This window comes from Myotis myotis, unplaced genomic scaffold (assembly GCF_014108235.1).
Source record: "Myotis myotis isolate mMyoMyo1 unplaced genomic scaffold, mMyoMyo1.p scaffold_m19_p_30, whole genome shotgun sequence".
Lineage (NCBI taxonomy): Eukaryota > Metazoa > Chordata > Mammalia > Chiroptera > Vespertilionidae > Myotis > Myotis myotis.
In genome coordinates this window covers 198,934-221,467 of record NW_023416336.1, presented here as the reverse complement: position 1 = coordinate 221,467, position 22,534 = coordinate 198,934, and the positions used below count along the sequence as shown (strand labels likewise).

At 46.1% G+C, this 22,534-nt stretch overlaps 2 protein-coding genes across 13 annotated transcripts in view; one reads left to right on the top strand and one right to left on the bottom strand.

Moving 5' to 3' along the window:
* Positions 1–8,931, top strand: part of REV1 (REV1 DNA directed polymerase) — a 101,846-nt gene extending 92,915 nt beyond the window's left edge. For all 10 annotated transcript variants that reach the window (XM_036302296.1, XM_036302293.1, XM_036302292.1 and 7 more), the window contains 9 exons: positions 3,090–3,192; positions 4,206–4,365; positions 4,570–4,772; positions 5,838–6,071; positions 6,690–6,807; positions 7,380–7,600; positions 7,698–7,836; positions 8,082–8,184; positions 8,536–8,931. In XM_036302296.1, the coding sequence (XP_036158189.1) occupies positions 3,090–3,192; positions 4,206–4,365; positions 4,570–4,772; positions 5,838–6,071; positions 6,690–6,807; positions 7,380–7,600; positions 7,698–7,836; positions 8,082–8,184; positions 8,536–8,647 (1,393 nt within the window). In that variant the 3' untranslated portion in view covers positions 8,648–8,931. The remainder of the gene's footprint in view (positions 1–3,089; positions 3,193–4,205; positions 4,366–4,569; positions 4,773–5,837; positions 6,072–6,689; positions 6,808–7,379; positions 7,601–7,697; positions 7,837–8,081; positions 8,185–8,535) is intronic.
* Positions 8,932–9,286: 355 nt separating this feature from the next.
* EIF5B (eukaryotic translation initiation factor 5B) overlaps positions 9,287–22,534 on the bottom strand; it is a 60,169-nt gene continuing 46,921 nt past the window's right edge. For 2 of the 3 annotated variants that reach the window (XM_036302304.1, XM_036302303.1), the window contains exons 13-24: positions 22,341–22,408; positions 21,358–21,499; positions 17,707–17,838; positions 17,119–17,301; positions 16,815–16,976; positions 15,370–15,501; positions 14,341–14,472; positions 14,175–14,251; positions 13,911–14,075; positions 12,249–12,387; positions 10,731–10,892; positions 9,287–10,484 (exon numbers count right to left, since the gene is read on the bottom strand). In XM_036302304.1, coding sequence (XP_036158197.1) covers positions 10,377–10,484; positions 10,731–10,892; positions 12,249–12,387; positions 13,911–14,075; positions 14,175–14,251; positions 14,341–14,472; positions 15,370–15,501; positions 16,815–16,976; positions 17,119–17,301; positions 17,707–17,838; positions 21,358–21,499; positions 22,341–22,408 — 1,602 coding nt within the window. In that variant the 3' untranslated portion in view covers positions 9,287–10,376. The remainder of the gene's footprint in view (positions 10,485–10,730; positions 10,893–12,248; positions 12,388–13,910; positions 14,076–14,174; positions 14,252–14,340; positions 14,473–15,369; positions 15,502–16,814; positions 16,977–17,118; positions 17,302–17,706; positions 17,839–21,357; positions 21,500–22,340; positions 22,409–22,534) is intronic. The other variant, XR_004966643.1, reaches the window with a different exon arrangement.

Genomic DNA, 22,534 nt, shown 5'->3' with positions numbered 1-22,534 from the left:
AGAGGGATAGAGAGTTAGAAACATTGATGAGAGAGAAACATCGATCAGCTGCTTCCTGCACACTCCCTACTGGGGATGTGCCCGCAACCAAGGTACATGCCCTTGACCGGAATCAAACCTGGGACCCTTCAGTCCGCAGGCCGACGCTCTATCCACTGAGCCAAACCGGTTAGGGCTGTCCTGAACTTTTAAGAAACAATGTTTTATGAAAATCTTAAACATATAATACAAAAATAGAAAGGAGAGTACAGTGAACCCACACGGGCGCATCACCTGACTTCAACCATTGCTGTGAGCTCCCCTGCTGCACCCTCCCCTCCTCCCAATTATTTTGCAGCACATCCCAGCTGCTATAGCCTTTCCGCCACAATATGTCCATGTTTACTAGTACCTCTAACAAGATAAGAACTCTCCGCTTAGTAAACACAGCAATATAATATACATTTTGCTGTGCTCTTAACATATTAACTTGCATGACACGTGATGATGCACAAGAAGCACATAATTGATTGACACAGTGCCATTTTATAAGCGTCACCAAGATATAGATGAGCTGTAAGCCAGCCCCTGACACCTAACATTGTGGTGGTGTCCTGACTGCATAAGAAATGCTGAAGTGGGGGATTATGGAATACGATAATGCTGAGTCTCTGTTCCCTCTAATCCGGGGGTGACAGATTGCTTCCTGTGGGCCTAGTCAGCCTGTGCTTGTTTGTATAGGATTGGTGTGAGGGAAGAATGACTTGTCACAATGGCTTGTGAGAAATGAAGGCTGCGAAGGGGCCTACCAGGCACCAGTGTTTACTGTCTGGCCCTTTACAGAAAAGTTTGTGGATTCCCGTTGTAGTCTGACTAAAGTGCTGTTCAGTTGAGGGAATTAAGAACTGGTCTCCGCATTCCATGATTCTGTAATTTCTTGTACGTGGCCTTGACCACAGTCTTGTGGCTTCCAGACTCTGACACTAGATGAAACTAATAGAAACGACAGATTTTAATGGCCTGTCAGAGCTACATGGAGACTGAGATCTGGCTTGATTTTCGCTTAGGAAAGTTTTTCCTACAACGCTTTTCCTTTTGGGAAAGAATCTTTCCCCGTTGGAGTTCTTTTGTGTATGTGGGTTAGTTTGAAGTTTGTACGTCTGTATTTTATCAAAGGAATGCGTCTGATTGAAAAGGTGCCGCCTGCAGTGCTTCCGTGCTGGGCCCTCCAGCTCCAGTGCTGCTCTTTCTGCGCTTCAGAGGTTTCTCCTGGTGGTGCCTCCATGCTTTAGGGACACGCTTCAGCTGTTTCTAGCTGCTTTCCGTTTTGTAAAATGTTGACTGACTTTCTACTGCAGATGAGGATTTATCCTCTTCTCTCTTCCGTTGTCAGTGACTATTTTCCCTGTCTGCTTGTTTCTTTGCCCCCTAAAGTCGTCGGTTTTTTGATCAGTCACAGTCTAGTGTTAAATTGTTACAGCCGCGTGCATACTGTACAGTGATCCACACATTTCCTCTCCTGGTGAACAGGTTGTTCTCGATTTACTGAGTATCTTGTTGGCTTTTTTTGTGAATTGACCAGAGGTTGTTCCCAAACCCCTTCCAGTGTGTCTCAATACATCAGCAATCTGTTGGTTTGACCTTTTTTTCTGGGAGACCTGTCTCTTGGCGTCCCCCAGCCTGCTACTCCTGGCTGATTGGTTCATCTCAAGACCCCCTGCCAAGCCTGCACTGTGTGCATCCGTTTCCTCCTCCTCCATCTCACTGAGGAAGAGTGCCTGGCAAGATGCCTTTTTGAACCTGTATGGGTTTTGCTGGCTTAAAGGCTATAAACATAACTTAGAGTTAGAAGTCACTTTTCCAGTTTGTCAGGATTCCTACTGAGAATTCCAGCCCTTCCCTTCCTGAGCTCTCAGGACCTCTGTCTCAGGCTCTGGAGTTTTATTGTCTGCTCTGTCTCCTTGTGCCAGGGAGTTTGTCAGCATTAAATCTTTTGTTTCTAGTAACATTTTAAATTTCCGAGTGTTGTGTTTTGTTCTTTGGACATGTAAATATTCCTAGTGTTTCACATTGCAGCATTTTCTCTGATCTCTTAAATACTCATCCAGTCCCAGGGTGAGTGTTTCTCCACATTCCTTTATTCCTGTCCTGGCTGCTGTTACAGGAGGTTTTCTCCCGGTGTCTGTCGGGCAGTGCTTGGCTGTCTCCCCCCGGGGAACTGCGACGATGCTGTTTGGTCCTCTGGACTCAGTGGGTCGCCCAGAGCTGTGGGCTTCACCACAGCCGAGTGTTTGGAGGGGCTTGCTGTGGGGTGGCCACAGCCATTGGTAGTGTCTGTGATCTTTTCTGTTAGCTTACAGGTTCACCAGAATGGAGTCCTCCAGCTCGCATCTGGTTCCTCCATAGCAAGGGGGTGTGGTCTGGACGGGAAGGGGGATCTTTTGAGGGAGGTGCCTCCTCCCTTAGCTGTGAGTGGCAGGCTCCTCCTAGGTGGTGAAAGGAGGGGGGCTCTCTCATGTACATGCCACCGTGTCCCCTTTGTCATGGCTGTCCACACGTTTCTGTGTACAGAGCTGAGGGAAAGTAGGATTGTAATGAGCTCATATCCACTTGTTGAGATTATTCAATGGCCTTACCTCAGACTAACAAAACTAGAGTCAGGAACCAAAATACAAGGATTCTCCTTTGCCTTCTTAACATTAACCATTCCGCTGCAACTTTCTTGGAACCTAAAACTTGTCTTGGTATCTAAAAAGCATTGTACTTAACATCCATGCTTTGGCTGCAACACAATATGCTTATATTTGTTTATGTATTAACTAGAGTACTTTTTTTTTTTAAGTTCCACTTTCTTTTAGTTGGCTAGTTCTTTATTAGTTTTTTTCTTAAAATCCCAATATCCTATATGAATTTTCTTTTCCCTTTGCTGCCAATGTAATTAATTCATTTGGCTTCCTTGAGGGAAAACTCTCTCATTGGTTCATACTTACGTGAGCTTTTTGTGGCTTCCTTACACCTTCCTTGTAACTGTAAGCAGTGCCCTGGAGCAGAGACACCCGTGGGCGCAGGGGCAGCTCCGGCCCTGTAAAAAGCTACTTCTGTCCTTACAGGACCGTGACTCTCGACCAGGCAACAGACAGTGCAAAAGTAATTGGAAAGGCCACACTGAACATGTTCCACACATTGAAGCTAAACATATCGGACATGAGAGGGGTGAGTACACAGCATTTAAAAGGCTTTCTGTATGTAGCATGGTTTTCACTGGAGGCCTGATCAGAACCTGGCCATGGCGGGTGTGGGGTTTGTTTGCAGGTTTCAGCTCCTTTGATAGAAACCAAAAAACTCAACTCTCACCTGACCCGATCTCCTTTTTCAGAGAAAATCAAATTTGTTCTGAAATCTGTTTTCTGCCTAGAATAATTTGATATCTTCAGTTTTTATAGCACTTTCTTTAATTAACCAAGGACTCATTTTACATGCATTATCTTGCTTCCTATTCTTGTTTCTCTAGAAATAGATGGGACTGGGAGGAGTGTGAATCTGCAGTTCTTGTACTTATCGGGTGCTTTTTAATCAGAAACGTATGTCTGATGAGGGTGACTAGAAGAGGGCATCAGGAATGTGAAAACCTAGTTTCCTTAAAGATGAACCTTGGCTGGTCCCGGTGTGCACGCACGCGTGCGTACAGGGTAGTTACTGGCTGCTGTGGGCGTTGTGGAAGGACTGGGGTGCTGCTGCAGCAGCCGTGACTCAACTTCTCCCGGCTCTGCTGTGCTGATTCTGTGCTGGTGCAGGGTGCTTGTTTGTACAGATGTCTGAAGGGTACCCGCTGCCCATCCACTCCCAAACCCATTTTTTAATATTTTTTATTTTATATGAAGTTTGCAGGTAGACTATCTGCTTTTTAAAATTTTTTAGAATCTTATTTTAAAAACTTGGCTGGCAAGAACTTTGGTGAGATACAGCAGCTTCCTTTTTGGCTGTTCTGTGTGAAGAGTGCTGTATATGGGTAGAAGTGGATACTGAAGGTGGAGGGACTGTCTGCTCACCAGGTAGTATAGAAGCCACTTCTGTAAAAATCATGTAGAAGGCTGATTAAATACTTTAACGTTATATTCTAGTAACAGGAGCAGAAGATGTAAAAAGAGGATTGGCTGAGAATTTTGCTCAGTTGACTTCACGTTTCACTTCAGTTTTCCTAAAAACATACTTTCTTCTGATTCTAGGTTGGGATTCAAGTGAACCAGTTGGTTCCTGCTCATCCGAGACTTCACGCCTGTCCCAGGCATGTGCCAGCTCAGCCAGATCCTGGTGGCTCCCACTCTGTCCTGGACCTCCTCCAAGTTCAGAAAGCAAAGACATCCTCAGAAGAAGAGCACCAGGAAGGTGGGTGGTGGGTTGGTTCTGCCTGGGGCCGCTGTGTCCTTAGGAGAGCTGTTCATTGTAAATGCTGTCTGGCAGGGCTCTGTGTGTGGCCCTTCAGACACAGGCTGGCATCAGGATGAGCATATTGAAGTCTGTGGAGCAGAATGCCCCCCATGTGCCCAGATGAGCTGAAGAGGCTAGTGTATGTATTTTCTGTACTTTCAGTATTCCTGGCTGCCATGGATCTGGAAATCTCATCTGCCTCTAGAACTTGCACGTTCCTGCCATCTCTCTCTACACATCTGGCATCTGCTGTCAGCCCTGTTACGAGCAAAGCCGAGCCTTCGGGGAAATGGAATGGTCTACATTCTCCCATCAGCTTAAAATCAAAACTGAACCTGAGTATAGAGGTCCCATCACCTTCCCAGGTATATTTCTATAATTAAGTATGATAAAAATGCAAAAGTAGTTTTACAGTAGGAACGACGTGTTTAATTTCCTTGCCAGTGTAGTCAAGAGAGAGAAAAGGTGACTCCTTAGGGCCACTATATACCTGAATTCCAAATGCCACATGATCAGTGTAAGTGAAAGATTGGTGCTTCTGCAGATCTGCATCCCTTGCAAGTTGTAAAATGTTGGATGAGAGCCAGTTCCTTAACTGCCTTTGTGAGTGTCCACCACAGGCACTTCCTGAGCGGAGCACCAGCACTGGCGGTCACTAGAAGCCTGTGACAGCAGGTGCACAGTCCACTGGGAGGGGTGACTTTCCTGACCGCGCTGCTCACTGAGCTGGTGTGCGCTGTTGGCGTGGCGTGCTGCTGCAGGCCCGATGGGAAGGTTGATTTCTCTGCAGCAGTAGGTGGCAGAGGCTGAGAACATTTGCCGCTGGCTGTAAGCTAGGGAAAGGGCAGGTATGGGCCTGAGTTTTCAGAAAGTTGCTCCCAGCAAGGTCAGATCGGCCTGCCCAGCTCATGAGCTTCGTGCTTCCTAAGGGATGTATGCGGTGGGTGGAGGGAGGAAGGACCTGGCCAAGGGAACAGGGATGCTAGTATGTGGGCTGGAGCAGTTAGCTTTTTTCTAGCTGTCTGCTCTCGGCCTAAAATTATTTGTGCTTAGGGGCATATAGTTTCCTGTCTGAAAGGCCAACTTCTGGCCTTAGAAATTTGACATACTTGCCTTAGGCAGTGGCCCGTGCCCAAGGGTGGGGTCAGATTTGAGTTTAACAGAGGCTCTTCCTGTGTGGACTGACCTGATCCTGTGGGATCGGCCAGTTGTGTAGTCTCATCTCCAGTGTGTACATAGGTCACCTTTAGAACCACACATTTCTACTCAGCCTTTGGAGGCAGGAGCTTGGGGGGCCTTCCTGGCCTGGTTTCTGCACCTCACCTTATCTTCATTATCCAAGATGTTAAAGTTGAGGTGGACGTGAAGTATGATCTCTCCAAACACATCATCTCTGAGTGTGGTGCAACCTTGCACCCTGTATTTTACAGCTCGATCAGTCTGTTTTAGAAGCACTCCCGCCTGATCTCCGGGAACAAGTAGAGCAAGTTTGTGCTGTTCAGCAAGGGGAGCAGCATGGTGACAAAAAGAACGAACCAGTAAATGGCTGTAATACAGGAATCGTGCCTCAACCAGTGGGGACAGTTTTATTACAAATACCAGAACCTCAAGCATCTAACAGCGACATGGGAATCAGCCTAATAGCCCTCCCAGCATTCTCACAAGTAAGTTAAATATAGGGTCTTCTGCCAGTTTAAATGGCCCCACCCCCCTGCTCCAGCTCAGGGCATGTCTTATTTCCTTTGCACCTCAAACTCTCATTAGTCTACACCACATCCATGGTGGGGCGAGGGGGAAAGGGGATTGGCTCGTCTCATCATCTGTAGGACAGACGGATAGCAGCCTCTCTTGAAGCAACTGAGGGCTGAGAAGAGGGAGGCTGTGGCACATGAGTGTTCACAGCTTCTACCCAGAACATCCTGTTCCCGTTTCACCAGCCAGAGACTACTGATGGGCTGTACTTGAGAAACAGGGTGGAGAACTTAACTCGGGGACAGTGACACAGTCCAAGTCTGATGTCTCAGAAAACATTACATACGAGCTGAGCCTGTGCTTGCCCTGGTGACTGTTTTTTTTAAAGTTCACTTCATATTCAGAATCGTATTCCTTAGTCTCATCCTAAAACCCCATGAGGATTTAATGAGCCTTAATATTGAGGACCTGTTCTGAATTCATATAGGTCAGAAAAGTATGATTTGAAAATAATCGATTTTGTGAAAAGTATAAGCCAGGTGCCGTGTGGAATCAACCTGTTTGACTTTGACCCTTTTCCTTCCCACGAGGTGGACCCCGAGGTGTTTGCTGCCCTTCCCGCTGAGCTTCAGAAGGAGCTGAAAGCGGCTTATGGGCAGAGGCAGAGGCCGGGGGAGAGCGCGCACCCGCAGGCAGCCAGCGCCGCAGGTGAGCCTGGGGAGTGGCCTCCAGCAAGGAGCGTGCGAGAAGCGAACCATTGTGTGTCATGGCCAGAGTCCCAGCTCTTAGTCATGTTGAGAGGAACAGAACAAGTAGACAATATAGTAAGTGATATAGTCCTAGTTAGATTGGTGTCTGTAACTTCTTGACTTATAAACACCATTCTTGACTTTTTTAAGCCTTTAAAAAAACAATGATGCCTAAATAGGTATTTCCAGAAATCTTTTTGCATAATTGCCAAGGCCATTGTCCTTTGAAAGGGACACATAAAAGGATGTAGGCTAAAAACAGACTAGTGCTGATGGGCCGCTTATTTGTTTCACCTATTTCTGTTTCACCTGCTGAGTTTTTATCGCATCCTGTGAACAGTTATCAGTAAGCAGTGGTCCAACGGAGACGAGGAAGCGCCTGCACCTCTCTGCCCTCGTCATTAATGCCTCCCAGTCTCAGCTAGAAGCCTTGTTGGGGGTGCGCGCGCACAAGGGTTGGATTTGAGGCGGGGAGAGAATCCTTATTACTATCCAGATACCTTGTTTGAGGATCTTATGTTCATCTTTTAGTGCCAAAGAATCCGTTCCTTCAGCTGAAACCAGCCTCAGTGAAAGAAAAGAAACGAAACAAGAAGAAAAATCCCATCAGTTCCCCCAAAAAGGTTCAGAGCCCTTTGAAAAACAAGCTGCTTAACAGTCCCGTAAAAGCTGCGCCAGGGGCCAGCGGGAGTCCCCAGAAGTTAATCGAAGGGTTTCTGAAACACGAAGGTCCTACCCCTGGGAAACCGCTGGTCAGCTTTATGCTTCTTAAACTTTGACCTTTTACTGAATCGTAATGCACTTGATGTTGTGTAAATACAGCACTTTTATCATTTGTTTTCTTAACAGGGAGAACTCTCTGCTTCTACTTCAGGTGTGCAGCCTTCCCCATCTGGCTGTGTCAGACCCCCAGCACCCAACCTTGCCGGAGCCGTCGAGTTCAGTGACGTGAAGACACTGCTCAAGGAGTGGATCACCACCATTTCAGGTCGGCTTGGATGGGCAGAGCCGAACACTGATGTGTAATGCATGGTCCTGTGGTTTCAGAACATGACAGGCTCAACTATGTCGATGGTGCTCATTTTTCTAAATCTGATAGCCTTCAATCAGCCAAGCACCTACACTGGTTGGGGAAGTTCCCTCATAGCCCATTCGTCTGCGTTGTTGTAAAAACACAGTTTCCTGTCCTACGAACAGGTGGGCTGGTTCTCATTTGAGGTCTTTTCCCTCTAGATCCAATGGAAGAAGACATTCTGCAAGTTGTGAAATACTGCACTGACCTGATAGAGGAGAAAGACTTGGAGAAACTGGACCTCGTTATAAAATACATGAAAAGGTAACTAGTACTTCCATCGAAGGTGAAATGGCATGTCACGGGCTAGTGGAGGGAGGGCAAGGCTCGAAGTTTTGTAGTTTCTTGCAGTCGGTTGCCTTAACTTTGCTCTCCAGGGTTAATGAAAAATAGGTGCCTATTATTTAGAATCGCAGAGAAAGGAATGCTGTAATATTGGCTGGGTAATAAAGGCAAAATGAGATTGTTCCCCTTGGGATTTAATATAGTTTAAAACCAAGGGAAGTCCTTTGGAATGTTCGAGAGTTTGCCAAAATCGATTCTTATCTTAAAATGTTAAACTGATTCTGAAGGAATCATGAGTCTTTCCTGATGTTCCTCTTTCCCCACCTGTAGGTTGACGCAGCAGTCGGTGGAATCAGTTTGGAATATGGCATTTGACTTTATTCTTGACAATGTTCAGGTGGTTTTACAACAGACTTATGGGAGCACATTGAAAGTTACATAGTGTGAGCAGGGAGCGCGGTGCTCTCGCTGCGGTGCCATAAGTGCTTGTGAGGTATCTACAAAGTGCATGGTAGTAATGCTCTGAGTTTTCATAATTTCAAATTTCTTTTTGAGCAAGTGTTTTGTACATTTCTTTTCAAAAAGTGCCAAATTTGTCAGTATTGCATGTAAATAAATGTGTTCTTTTACTGTAGTATAGATTCTATTTACAAAATGTTTGTTTATAAAGTTTTATGGATTTTTACAGTGAAGTGTTTACAGTTGTTTAATAAAGAACTGTATGTATATTTTGTACAGGTTCCTTTTTGTGAATCCTTTAGGAACCAGACCCGGAACCGTTTGTTACACCATGGGAACAACCTGCAGCCCAGACTCGTGCTGGGCTCTGTAATTCCCGAGAGGGCCAGGCTGGGCCTGCTGCTTCCAGACAGTCACCCCTCCCCCCACGCAGGAACACAGTTAACAGCCTGTTAAGAACATCTTTACTTCTTCCCAGTGGAGGAGTTTCCATGTGGTGAATTAGAACACACAATTGAAGATTAAGTTTCTCCTGGGAAAATTATGCCCCACAGGTGTTTAGAGGTGTTTTTCTTGCCTCTATTGGCCCTTGAGGAACTTCAATAATGACGAGTGGTACAGATTTTCAAATGTACATAAAGTATAAAGTATTTTATGCTATGTTATGCCATAACACTTTAAAAATAGAGTTTACTTGGGAACATTTTCTTCAAACACCTACACTGACTTCATCTGACACTTATAAATAGGTTGTCAGACCCTTGAGATCTGTTATAGGAATTAATCTTTACCCACACTTTGCAGGAAAACCATAAAACTAGCTATAATCAGATTACTGGTATAAATGAGTCATTATGACGTCTCCATGACAATTTAGAAGCACTGAGCCCATATAGTTATCAGTTCCGTTTTCTAATCAGAAAATGTATGCATGATAGACTTTCTAGGACAAAATAGACCAAGATTATTATCTAAAAACTCCTAATGTTAAGATGTGCTGGTACACAAGGTTGGAGACAGTTCATAAAATAGTTCTTATCTTTAAAAGAAAAGAGCTGAAGACTCATGGGAGAGAAGCTACGCTAACATGAAGGCCTAGCAGAGCTTTCTAGTGAATGTTCTCTTTATTGGAGTTCAGAATTGTGCTGATTACAGTGGACTCATGACTAGACAAGCAGTCAATAGCAGCCAGCTACACTCTACACCATGGTTTCACACAAAGCAGATAAAGAAATACCAGAATACCTAATTTTCTATTTTAAAAAATCCAAAGAGCAGATGGGTGGGGACAAAAATGACTGTGGGAAGGAGATGCATAAATAAAATAGTATTTCTTACATCAAAAGTCCCAAGAATCACAAAATCTGCAGAAGCTTGGTTAATCAAACACTGCAGTACTGATTTAATCAGTATAAAATCCAAAGAGCTTTAGATCTGTAATAAAAATCCAAATTTGGGGAAGGGCAAACTTTAAAACAGCAGCAGGTAGGGTGGGGAAGGAGCGGGCATGTGGACAGGCACCTTGGAGCTGTGGGACAGGTATTGACCACTGTCAAACCAGTGTAAGTTTCTTGGTTTCTCATGGAAAACATTTTATACATCTATTTTTTCCTTCCGTACTTAAGTGCATCAGTGTCCAGATACGTCCATTCCACTTTTTATCCTGTTTTTTTTTCTTGCATTTACTCTAATTCTTGCCCCATGTGGAAAAATTAGATGATTTCAAATACTTTCTTCAGCTCCACAATAAGCTGCCAGTCACTCTTCTGCATCTCGTCTCTGAACCAGTCTTTCAGGGCATCGATGGACTGCCGGCTGATCTGCAAAGGACGAGGCACAGGTGGCATAAGAACAGAATGTAACCCACAAGTGCCCAGAGAAGCGGGCGGCCAGCCGCCCCCAGATGCTGGCCACTCTGGACACCGAGGCGGCGCCACTGGGCGAGGGCTGCAGGGGGACCTGGGAGACCGGCAGCCCGCGACATGAAAAGCTTTCTAGGCGGCCACTCAACCCATCAAGCCCGCCCACAACCAGTCCCTTCAGGTGCCCCTCTGGCAGGGACTTACCTTACTGACGAGAATGTCTGTAGCTTCAAAATGTCTCCCGTACATTTTGGGGGATTCACCAGGAATAGGTTCTATTTTCACACAGACTTCTTGTCCTTTTTTTGCAACATCCACTTGTTTGTGGTTTATTTCAATACTTGTTACTATTCCAATGTCCACAAACTGTCAAATAAGAACAGAGGACAATGTCAGCAGAGGAATCCTGCCCGCTGCAGGCACCTGAGAGCTGAGCCTGAGGAAAACCAGTTGCTGAGCACGAGGGCCAGTGTCAAAGCCTCGGCTGCTGACCATGGCCACCACCTCCGCAGTGCAATGTTCTCGTTGAGAAACGGGTGACAGCACCGTCCCCCCTGCCCTTCCCGAGGTGGCCACAGCTTGGAAAGCGCTGTATGCTGTTTCCTATTTCTGTCCCACCCTTCACAGGACAGGTGCCCAAGGCATGAGCATGGAGTGGCTGCTATGAGCAAGGGGTGAGGAGCTGGGGATGAAGTCAGGGAGGCTTTGCAGGTCCACGTAAAGACTTTGCATTTCGTTCTGAGGATGAATTATGAGCAGCCTAGTCTCAATTTTAGGGGTGGGGGGGCATCCTCTGCTTGGGAAGAGAGAAAGGTTGGCCAGTCATACAGGAGACAATAACTGCAAATAAACGTCCTCGCTCATCCCAGAAATGGGAACTACAGGAATGGTCTGGGGCAGCGTCCTGCACCGGGAGGAGGAAGAGATGCTTACGCTCCAGGGGCATGTGGCTCCCACAGACCAAACTGGGTAACGTGGCCATCGAAAGTATCAGTGATGGATTACAACAGCAGAGTTTACAAAACCAAACAATGAACACACGAGAAGTGGGGAGAAGTGCTAAAAAGCAAAACAGATGGATACTTAATGAAAAGGTCAGGGAGGTGAGGGCTCTTCACAGAGGGAGGTGGGTGATAGAATCACAATTTTGCAACCATTTATATAATGCTTGCTTCTGGGATAAAGGCTGAGGAATAGGAGATCATAGGGACTCAAAGTACCCCACAGACCACCTAGTAATTAATTACAAAGGGGAAAGGTGTGTCTCTAATGGAGAGGCTGAGCTGGCAACACACAGCTCCCCCAGCAATCAGGTTACCGACAAGCACCTGGACATGCAGGATCCTTTCCTTAGTCACGAAACCCAAGTGGAGAAATGCCCTGGGAAGCAATGGTCTGGCCTCTTCAGGAAGGACGGGCTGCTCCCGATGAAGACTGAAACACCCAACAGCCAAAGGCAGTGCACATGAAGGGATCCGGGACCAAGCCAGCAGGTGGGCAATTAGTGAAATGTGAAAGGGCTCTAAATTGCAGTCTTCATAACTGATGCACTGGTGTTAGTAACCAAGATTGACTAAGGAATGCTGACATTCAGCAAGACTGCAGTCTAAATTACACAAGGCGACAAGCTCTGCTTGGTGTAAGTCTTTTGTCACCATTCCTGGACTCCCATTTACAGCTTACGAGATAGCACATTGTTCTTAAAGTACAGCTGGCACTTACATTTTTGCTGGGGACACACATGGGGGTCCCTTGTTTCACCTGACCTGCTTCCACCGTCACGCCCATCACGATGGGGTCTCGGGAATTGAAAATATACTGAGGGAGGATTTTCATCTTGCAGGGAAATACTGCTATGTGCCTGAAAGAAAAAAACAAGGATTTTAAAGTACAGTCACTTAAACTAAAAAGCAAGTACAGGTGAACACAAGGCTGCTTTCCCAGACCCCTGCAGGCAGCAGGGACACTGTGCTACCCGGGGGTGTGCTCAGTCCACAGCACCTTCTGTGGTTCCTTCCTCTCCTCCCCCTCCCCCGCCCATCAGGTCTCGGAGAAACTGCCCCACGGAGCATCTGGTGCCCAGACTGAAAGGCTTGAGCTACAGACGGCACTCGGGTCTTAGAACCTCGGTGGGCGCTACCCTCAGGGTGGCGCATGGCCCACGTGAAGGCTGTTCTTGGGACCCGCAGGCATCAAACCACATCCTCTTCTCTGGCATGCTCCCAGATCAGACGATCCAAAAGCATTTCCCTGCTCATGAAGCAAAGCTTCAAGTGCTTTCACAGCGTCTTATGTCTTAAGCCTTTTCACGTCAGGTTTCACGATCTACAGTGAACACGTCTCAGTCTAGACCAGGGGTGGGCAAACTTTTTGACTCGAGGGCCACAATGGGTTCTTAAACTGGACCGGAGGGCCGGAACAAAAGCATGGATGGAGTGTTTGTGTGAACTAATATAAATTCAAAGTAAACATCATGACATAAAAGGGTACGGTCTTTTTTTTTTTTTAGTTTTATTCATTTCAAACGGGCCGGCCCGCGGGCTGTAGTTTGCCCACGGCTGGTCTAAATCCTTACAGTCTGAGCTTTGAGAATATGCCCGATTGAGTCATCACTCCGAGGGCGACTGCTCTGAGCCTTTGTGGTGTCTGGCTTGGACTATGGGAGCCTCCTGATGGGCCCTCATCCCTGACTCCAAAATCCATCCTATGCACAGGGTCCCACGTGCTCTGGGTCCTGCCGACTCCTCTGAACTCATCCCTCTAAGGGTTTCTGTGTGGGCCACTGCCCAGCGTTGTCCTCACCCGTGTCTGGGTGGCTGGATCGTAGCCTGGATCTCAGAGGTGAGCTGCCTCCCAGCTCTCCTCATCTGGGCCCGCCCCTGCTCTGTTTGGCTTTTTAGCACTTCTCCCCACTTCTCGTGTGTTCATTGCTTGTCTCTCCCCTGAGCTCCCAGAGGAAGAGAGTGCCAGGGGCACTGCTGACTCTAGCTCCTGCGAGTGCCTCTTACACTGAGCTCCTGGTCAGGTCAGCTGCAGGCCCAAGCTTTGCTCCCTGGAATGCCTCCCTCATTTCAGTTCCTAGGTTCCCCATTCCTGGCAATCCCAGAGGAGGAAGACAGTCCCCAAATGGAGCAGCTACCCCCATGAAAGAGACTTCCATTTGCCAAACTGAAAATGGAAACCAAAACGTAAGCCAAGAAGACTCCTGAGGATTTGTCCCCACACGGTTGGGAGGGGGTGGGGACGGGGCCACGGGTTACAGCACTGCAGGTACAGCCTCCAGCAAACACCATGCTTCTGCTGTCCACACACCTTCCTGCTGTTAGGCAATTCTCCAATAGTCAACTTCATCAAAGGCCAAAGTAGGGAAAATCACCAACTTACTTAAATTCCTCTTGTTTCTGTTTCTTGTAGTCTTGTCTATATTTTGTAAAGGCATCAAATAAATGATAAATAATTTCTGCACTAAAAATTCTAACTCCTAAACTATCAGCCATTTCTTGTGCATCCCGTTCAATTCTCACATCAAAGGCCAAAATGACTGCGTACCTGGAAGTCAGAACAGGAGAGACAATGAGAACGGCGCACACCCCAAGGAGGTGCACAGAAATCACGGGCGAAGCCTCCGGCAGGAGGGCGGGTACTCACTGGGGGTCATGCTCCAACATCACCGAGGCCTTCATGACGTCTTTCTTATGGACGGGGCCGATGTTGATTCCTGCGTACTGGAGACGGTGTCCGCACGTTACCCGACCACATGGCAGAAGCAGCCCACCACCATCCCTACGGACTGCAGCCGCGCTTGGTCACTTACCGGCACTTCTGACGTCCTCAGGAACTCCAGCAGAGCTTCCAAAGAGCCCAGTGTCGACGCCTGCACATAGACTCCTTTTTCTTCTAACTTGATGGCGTTTAGTGTCTGCTTTAGCTCATGGATCAATTCGTCCTGAAGAAGAAATTGGAATTTACATGGCTGTACATACAACTCCACCAGCAGCAGCCTAGAGTATTCTTCTGCAAACACAAAACCAAGGCCTACAGGAGCCGGCACTGCAGAACCTGAGCAGGAGTGGAGGCTCTGGGGCCACATTTGAGCTGTGTCCCACCTCGCTTCGCCGTGTGGGGTTTACTAACACTGAAATATGCTTAACCTCTGCGCAACTTGGCAAATAAGGCAGAGCAGTGAGAGGAACGAAATAGTCCAACGGCTCAGCTCAACTGTCTCAATTTTGAAATTACCCTAATCTCGCAGCCCTGTCCTCCGTCACTGCTCCTCTGAAGGTGAGGAGATTCTAAGTAAAACAATCATGTTGATGCCAAGATGATGCAGGTGTCCACGCCAACCTGGGACTGGCCGACGAGGCATGCCCGCCCTCTTCTCCCTGCCCTGGGCCTGGTACAGCCTGAAGAGTGATTGCTGGGCCCAGCTCACCAGACCAGCCGTGGGCTGAGAACAGTGGTATAACCTGTGGCTCACCATCCGCGTTTGTGAAGCTGCTGGGCTCACGCGGCATCTGCTCCTACAAACAGGCACGGCGCTTTGAGTGACTCCCAGGACCTAGTTCTGCCCACAGACTCGGGCATCTAAATGCAAACACCTTCTGGACTTATTTTTTATTTAAGTGAAATGTGTATTTTAGAATTGTAGGGCACATCAGTATTACTTATGCCAATTCATATGATTATACAAACTAAAATAATGGGGGGGTTTAAACTGGAGTAATTTTTTAAAAAGTGTCAACTGTTCGCTAAGAGGCCATGACCTAAGGCTTCCCTCGCCATTCCTAGCGCGAACCCCTCGGCCCCACGACAGGTCAGGTGGCTCCAGAGGAAAACCACTTACTTTAAGCACCGGAATCTCATCCTCCTTGTGCGCCACCAGCAGGGGTAAGCCAGCCAGCGTCTTCTCCAGGTCTTTGCCGAGAATCTTCACGCCCTGAGCTGCTTCCACCTCTTTGTGCTTCTCATACTGGTTCTGCAGAGACCAAAGCACGTTACCACAACCATCGGGAAAGTGCTCAGCACCAGGAGATGACGGGAGAGACAGTATTTCCATGATCTTGGGGTAAAGATTTCTTAAACTAGACACAAAAAGCAATACACAAAAGCTTGATAAAATCGACAGTAAATTAAGTAGTTCTGTTTCTCAAGCTGCCAGAAAAAGAGTAAAAAAAAAGTTATGGAACAGGAAAAAATGATGCACTAGCTACCTACCAATCAGCCTGATACCCTGACTACTAAACAACTCGGAAATGTGCTAAGGAGAAACAATGCCAGGGCACAATAGGCATTTCACAAAGAAATTCAAATGGCTATAAACAAAATAATGGCCACGATGTTTTAATCAGGCAAGTCCGACCTGGAACAGCAAAGAGCTACACAGCCACCAGAATGGGAAAAACAGAAAGAAGAATCAGCATCGAGAGCTGAAAGATGTGAGTAATGGACACAGGTGGGAGGCAACATCACACTCACCGTGGACACTGGCCTCCCCTCCTGAAGGTGGAGCTAAGCCTAAGCAATGAGTCCGCCCTTCACTCCTATACACACCCTGGAGAAACCTGTGCAACCACCCAGGAGACAATACGCCATGTTCACGAGTGTTGGCAGTGAAATGTACAACTGGAGCCAGCCTGCGCTCTCCGTCACCAGGAGAACAAACTGACCGCAATGTACTTGTGCAATGGCCCACCACACACAGCTAAGGGGAACCAAAGTGCAGCAACACCCATAAATCTTTATTTTTTGACTGAAAGCAGCAGGATACAAAGGGAAAATGAGAATGACACGATGCATAGAAAGTCCGCACTTTTTAAGAGCGCATCCTCAGGTATGGAGGCTGTAAGTTAGAGAGCAAGGGTACTCGTTACTATCATGACAACGGAAGCACGGTCCCCTCTGGGGCAGAGGGAGCTGAGTCCAGGAGAGGCACACAGAAGGCTTCCGGGTGTCAGCGCTCTTGTCCTTGATCTGGTTGTCTGCTTCCTAAAAACTTACTCAACATTTCTATGTGCTGTGTACTTTTCTGTATGAATGTCTTATTTAACAATAAAAGTGGTGATGAAAAATTACTTAGCAGTGTGCTTTAGTTTTTATCAAGAGCTTAGTTGGCGAATAAGAAGATTCTGGTCCCTCCTATATGAAGACCTCTAACATAAAGTGGGGAAGGGGGGTGTGGGCGTGTGTGTGTGCGTAGTGAGACAAGCAGCACTCAAAATGAGGAAGAGACCTCAGCAGTTTCCCAACACGAAAAGTCCCCACAGGTCACTGCTGATCACCACGGCTTACCTTCACTCTTAACTCCTTCATAGGTGGAGGCAACAGGAGGCCTCGGATCTGGGTTACGATGGGCCCTTCCACTCCGGGAACAATAATTGTATCTCCTTCCTTCAAACGTCCATTGATCAATATCACATCTATAGTGGTGCCCATTCCTGGGAGAGCCTTAACCTAAGAGACATGGTTGCAAAGAAGTATAAGCTACAACGCGCCATGCCGATTAAATCTAACAGCAGTAAATATCCCCACCCAGGAACCTACTATTAAAAATAAAAACAAAACAAAAAAATGATCACCTGCCAGGTAACCTTACCTCCATCACCTGTGCCCGCAGCTCTTCACAGTGGGCTAGCCTCTTGCTCAGCATGGTCTGCGTCAACTCGACGAGAAGGTAGATGAGGCTTCCCATTCCATCACCAGTATGTGCAGAGGTAGGTACCAAGGACACAAAAGTGCGGGGATCTTTATTCTCATAAAACAAAGCCGCATTCAAACCCTAAAGACATAAAGCGCAAAATCACCCACAAGGCCAAGCTGTGGAGGGCCATCCAGAACAGGAATGCTTAACCCAACTAGAAGCTGAATGAGCAAATGGCTAATCCTGAAACGCGTCAGAAACACTCAAGGAAAGGTCATGCATATCCTGAGGCATTCATTATGTTTCAGAAAAAGTTTCTTCCCAAGTTAACTCAGTTTTTAAAATTTAAACATCAAAACTACCTAGAGATCTTTGAAATATGCACTTTCTGATTTACAAAGGAAAATGTCTAAGGGGGAAGAATAAAAGTCATCAAGTGCCAGGAATAGGGGAACAGAACCAGTATTAGTGACAGATAAGGCCGTGAAAGAAAACGCTGCTCCATGATGCAGCCTCTTCGTAATGAGTGGACAGCTTTCTTACCTGCTGTGCAAATTCCACTATAATAGCCTTTGCTCGCTCCTCAAATTCATCCTTTGTGTTCTTTTTCTGCTTCTTTAAAGTGGCCGCCACATCGGACTCGGGGCTTTTTTTCCAATCATACAGCCTATCAATCTGGAAGAGTTTTTCACAGAAAACACTTAAAAAGGTTAATAAATGCTCCAGAAAATTCCTCGTGTTACTTATATTTACCCGTATTTTTGTGAATTACTCATTATTTTATTGCACCCAAAGCCCCTGACAACCTGCATCCCCTCCTAAATTAGAAACCGCTGAGTCCTGAGAGGTGGCCATCTGTTTGCAAAAGATGAGATCCCAGAATGACCCAGCACCACCACCACATTGTTAGAATTCCAAAATGGCTTTGTATCAATAGCAGACAGGAACAAGGATCAATTACAGCAAATACCATCATCAGGAAAATTATATACCAAAAAAATTGAAAATAAAAAGTAATTATTCCCAATCTCAGAGAATAGCCCATTTTAATTATTCTATTGCTCAAATTGGCCAAACCAGCTAGGGTAACACTATTTATATAGAATACAAAAAACACAAATTATGAATTTCTCATAAATTAGATTTTGTCAAGCCCTGGCCAAGTGGCTCAGTTGGTTGGAGCATGGTACAGTACACCAAAAGGTGAAGGTTCAATCGCCAGTCAGGGCACATACAAAGACTGCAGGTTTGATCCCCTGGGAGCATGTAGGAGGCAACCGATGGATGTTTTTCTCTTTCTCTCTCCCTTCCTCTCTCTAAAATATAAAAAAATTAAAAATAGATTTTGTCAAAATCAGAAATCTTTACTCAAAACACATGGTAAAGAAAATGAAAAAAACAAACAAGAAAACGCCAAGTCCTGACTACAAGAGTTACCTGCAGTACCCATTACTGACCAAGGAATTGTAACAACAATATGTAAGAAACTCTTAAAATTCAATACAACCCCTGACTGGTGTGGTTCAATGGTTAGAGTGACAGCGCTGGAACACTGTGAACCCACAACACCGATATGGGCCCTTCAGTGTTCCAGCGCTGTCACTCTAACCATGGAAGACAAGCAGTCAATGTGTCTCTCTTTTTCTCTCCCCCTCCCTCCACCTTCTCTCCCACCCTTCCTCCCTCCTTTTCTGAAAATCAATGGAAAAAATATCTTCTGGTGAAGATTAATAACAGCAAAAAAATTTCAACACTAAAACAACACTGATAAAAAATGAGCAAAGGATCTTAAATAGATACTTCACAAAGAGAGAGGTGGCAAATAAGCCCAGGAAAAGATGCTTGATGCCATCAGTCATCATGGAAATACAGATTAGCACTCCACACTTATTAGGATGGCTACAAGTCAGCAACAGCGTGCAGGAACTGGAGCTCTTAAGCACTGTGGGCTAAAATGTAAAAGAACTGGTACGTCCCTTTGGGAAAAATGTGTCATTTTCTCACAAAGTTGAACATACATATACCATATGAACCAGCAATTCTTGTGTACAAATGTTCGCAGCTGCTTCATTAATAAGTAACCTAAAATAGAACTAATCTAAATGTCCTTCAACGGGGAAATAAAATGTGGTATTATTCAGATAAAAAAATGTTACTCAGAAATAAAAAGGAACAACCTATGAGATATGCAACTACATGGATAATCCTATTATAATATGAATAATGAAAAATGCCAGACTGGAAAGATTACACAGTGTATATTTCCTTTAACATGAATTTCTACAACAGGTAGACTAGTCTATAGTGGCAGATCAGTCTCTGCTTGGAGTTGGTGATGGGTGCAGGCTAACTGTAGAAGAACAGGAGGGAATGTTCTGGGAATACAAAAATGGTCTATATTGTGAATGGTGATGGTTATGTGTGTGTGTGTAAATTTGTCATTCATTTTGAACTTACCATGAGTAGATTATATGAAAGTTATCCTATCTAATAAAAGAGAAACATGGTAATTAGTGTCACTCTGCTACCCTTCCCATTGGCTAATCAGGGCTATATGCAAATTAACTGCCAGCCAAGATGGCGGCTGATTTGCATACTGCAGGCAGGATGGGACAGCGCCATTCTGCCTGCCCCGCCGCCATCCGGGCCTGCTATCTGTGACCTGGATGGTGGGCGACCGCTGTGCGACCCGACCCAGGGCTGGCGGGCGTGACCCTGGCGGTCTGCCAGCTGTCACACCCCCAACTGGCCCTCCCGCCGGGAGATCCGGCACTGGCGGGGTGACTGCTGCCAGTCAGCCATCAGTCACGCCTCCCGACGGGAGATCCGGACTGGCGGGGCGACTGCGACCGCCAGCAGTCTCCTCTCCAGCCTGGATCTCCCGCAGCAGTCGCCCCTCCAGCCTGGATCCCCCGTGGGAGATCCGGCACTGGCGGGGTGACTGCTGCCCGTCAGCCATCAGTCACGCCCCCAACCAGCCCTTCCGCCGGGAGATCACAAGGACAAACTCTAGACAGAGTAGGAATATTTCTACCTGAACCCGTTTTCGCACATGGTCAGTTATATGTTGCTTTCTCTCAAGTTCGAAGAGCATGTGATGTTAAAGTTAAAGTTATAAATACTTTATCCCAAGGGAAATTAGTCAAGCACTCTGAAAGTGTTTTTACTCTTAATGTGGTATACAGGGAGATATTAGAATAAGTTTAATCACTTTATCAGTCATTATTTGCATCAGTGTTGTTTTTACATCATGAGTTTTTTGTTGTATCATTTTATTATTGTTTATTTATTAATAAAATTATGTATTATTTTCATATACATTGTACTCATTTCCTTTTATCTCTCACACTTTTATTATAGAGAAAGGGCAAATAGCAACATTAAAATATTTCCTCTAATTAATTCCCTTTCAATGTGCACGAATTTCGTGCACCAGGCCACTAGTCTATCTATAAAAGGGTAATATGCTAATTAGACCGGATAGACCGATGTCTTCCAGATGTCCTTCCTGACAAAGCCAGGGGCATGGCCGGCCTGCAAACCCCTGGTGGCCCCTCGCCCAGGCTGGCCCCGCCCCCCTAGGGGGAACCCCTGCCACCCCGATCCAGGACCGCCTTCAGGGCAGGCCAGCCAGCCCCGACCCGTGCACCAGGCCTCTATCCTATACAATAAAAGGGTAATATGCAAATTAACCCTAACAGGAGAATGACCAGAATGACCGCTGGACCAGTCACTATGAGGCGCACTGACCACCTCTCAGTCTCTTCCCCCGGCCATCAGGCACTGATCACCCAATGGCAAACAGGGAGCCAGGGGTGGATGGCGGCAGGGGGCGGGGCCGGCGAAGATGTCCCTGATTGCAGGCCAGGCCTAGGAACTGTCCCGCGTACGAATTTCATGCACCCGGCCTCTAGTACTAAAATTAAAGAAGCATTTTTTAATTATATATTTGTTGATTTCAGAGAGGAAGGGAGAGGGAGAGAGATAGCAACATCAGTGATGAGAGAGAATCATTGACCGGCTGTCTCCTGCACGCCCCCCACTGGGAATTGAGCCCGTAACCCAGGCATGTGCCCTTGACCAGATTCGAACCTGGGACATTTCAGTCCACAGGCCGATGCTCTATCCACTGAGCCAAACCAGCTAAGGCAGAAGCATATTTTCACAATTTAATTTTTCAGAAGCAGAGCTTACCTTATTGAGTGCAACAATGAAGGGACATTTTTTAGATTTCAGAAGGTTAATAGATTCAATTGTCTGGGGCTCCAAACCATGCATGATATCAACAACTAAAATAGCAATATCACAAAGAGAGCTGCCTCTGTTTCTCAGATTACTGTTGAAAGGAAGGAAAAAGATGCATAAGTAGAAATCTTGAAATAAAATTTTACTTAAAGAAACTTAAAATGTTAATTGTTTTGTAAAACCTAAACAAAAGAACAAAATGAAGTACATGCATTAAATTCAAGTGCCATTCATTAGCCCTTCACTTTCCAAACACCTATCTGACACCAGCTGGAATGAGTTAGTTGCCAAAGTAAATCCAATATTTCTGCCAATTTTACTGACGAAGGTTTTTGTGTGCTAAGGAATATGGCCGAGAGGCTATGAGGGAAAATCCCACCTGCAATGGGTCTCACAGGAGACAGACCAGGAATGTAATAGGATTTGTTCTTCCAAGTAGAAAAGGCTTCTCTCTATAAAAAAACTAGTATGTAGCCCTGGCCAGGTTGCCCCGTGGTTAGAGAATCGGCCCTTGGACCAAAGGGTCTATGTTTCAATTCTAGGCCAAGGGCATGTACCTCATTTGCAGGTTCCCCAGCCCCAGTAGGGGTGAATGTGGGAGGCAACCAATCGATGTGTGTGTGTCTCTCTCCGCCCCTCTCCTTCCTCCCTTTTATTGTCTCTAGAAATCAATGGGAAAACTGTCTTTGGGTGAGGATTAAAATAAAAAATTAAAACTAAAAAACAACAAAAAACAAGTATCCAAATAAAATTAGTGAGGCAAGGAGGAGGACTGGTAATTATCAGAGATAAGTAGCTAGAGAACTGCAGTAGAAACCACAAATCTCAAAGTATACCCAACGATTCAGAAGGCTCAGACTTCACTGACTGGACCTTCAGACTCACAGTTTCAAGCAGTTTGCTTGTGGACAAAAGAATCCCCGTGCTCTCACCTGAAAGACTCATGGCCAGGGGTGTCAATAATCAGCATTCCTGGGATCCGTAGGTTCTCTCGGTCAAACTAGAAAGATGGGGAAGAGGGAGAGCTTAGGGAAGCCAAAATAGTACCAGCGTATTTACAATTAGCTCACCACGAACACTCGAAACTATCACCACTTCCTTTTCTAAATGAACTATTTTGAAAACA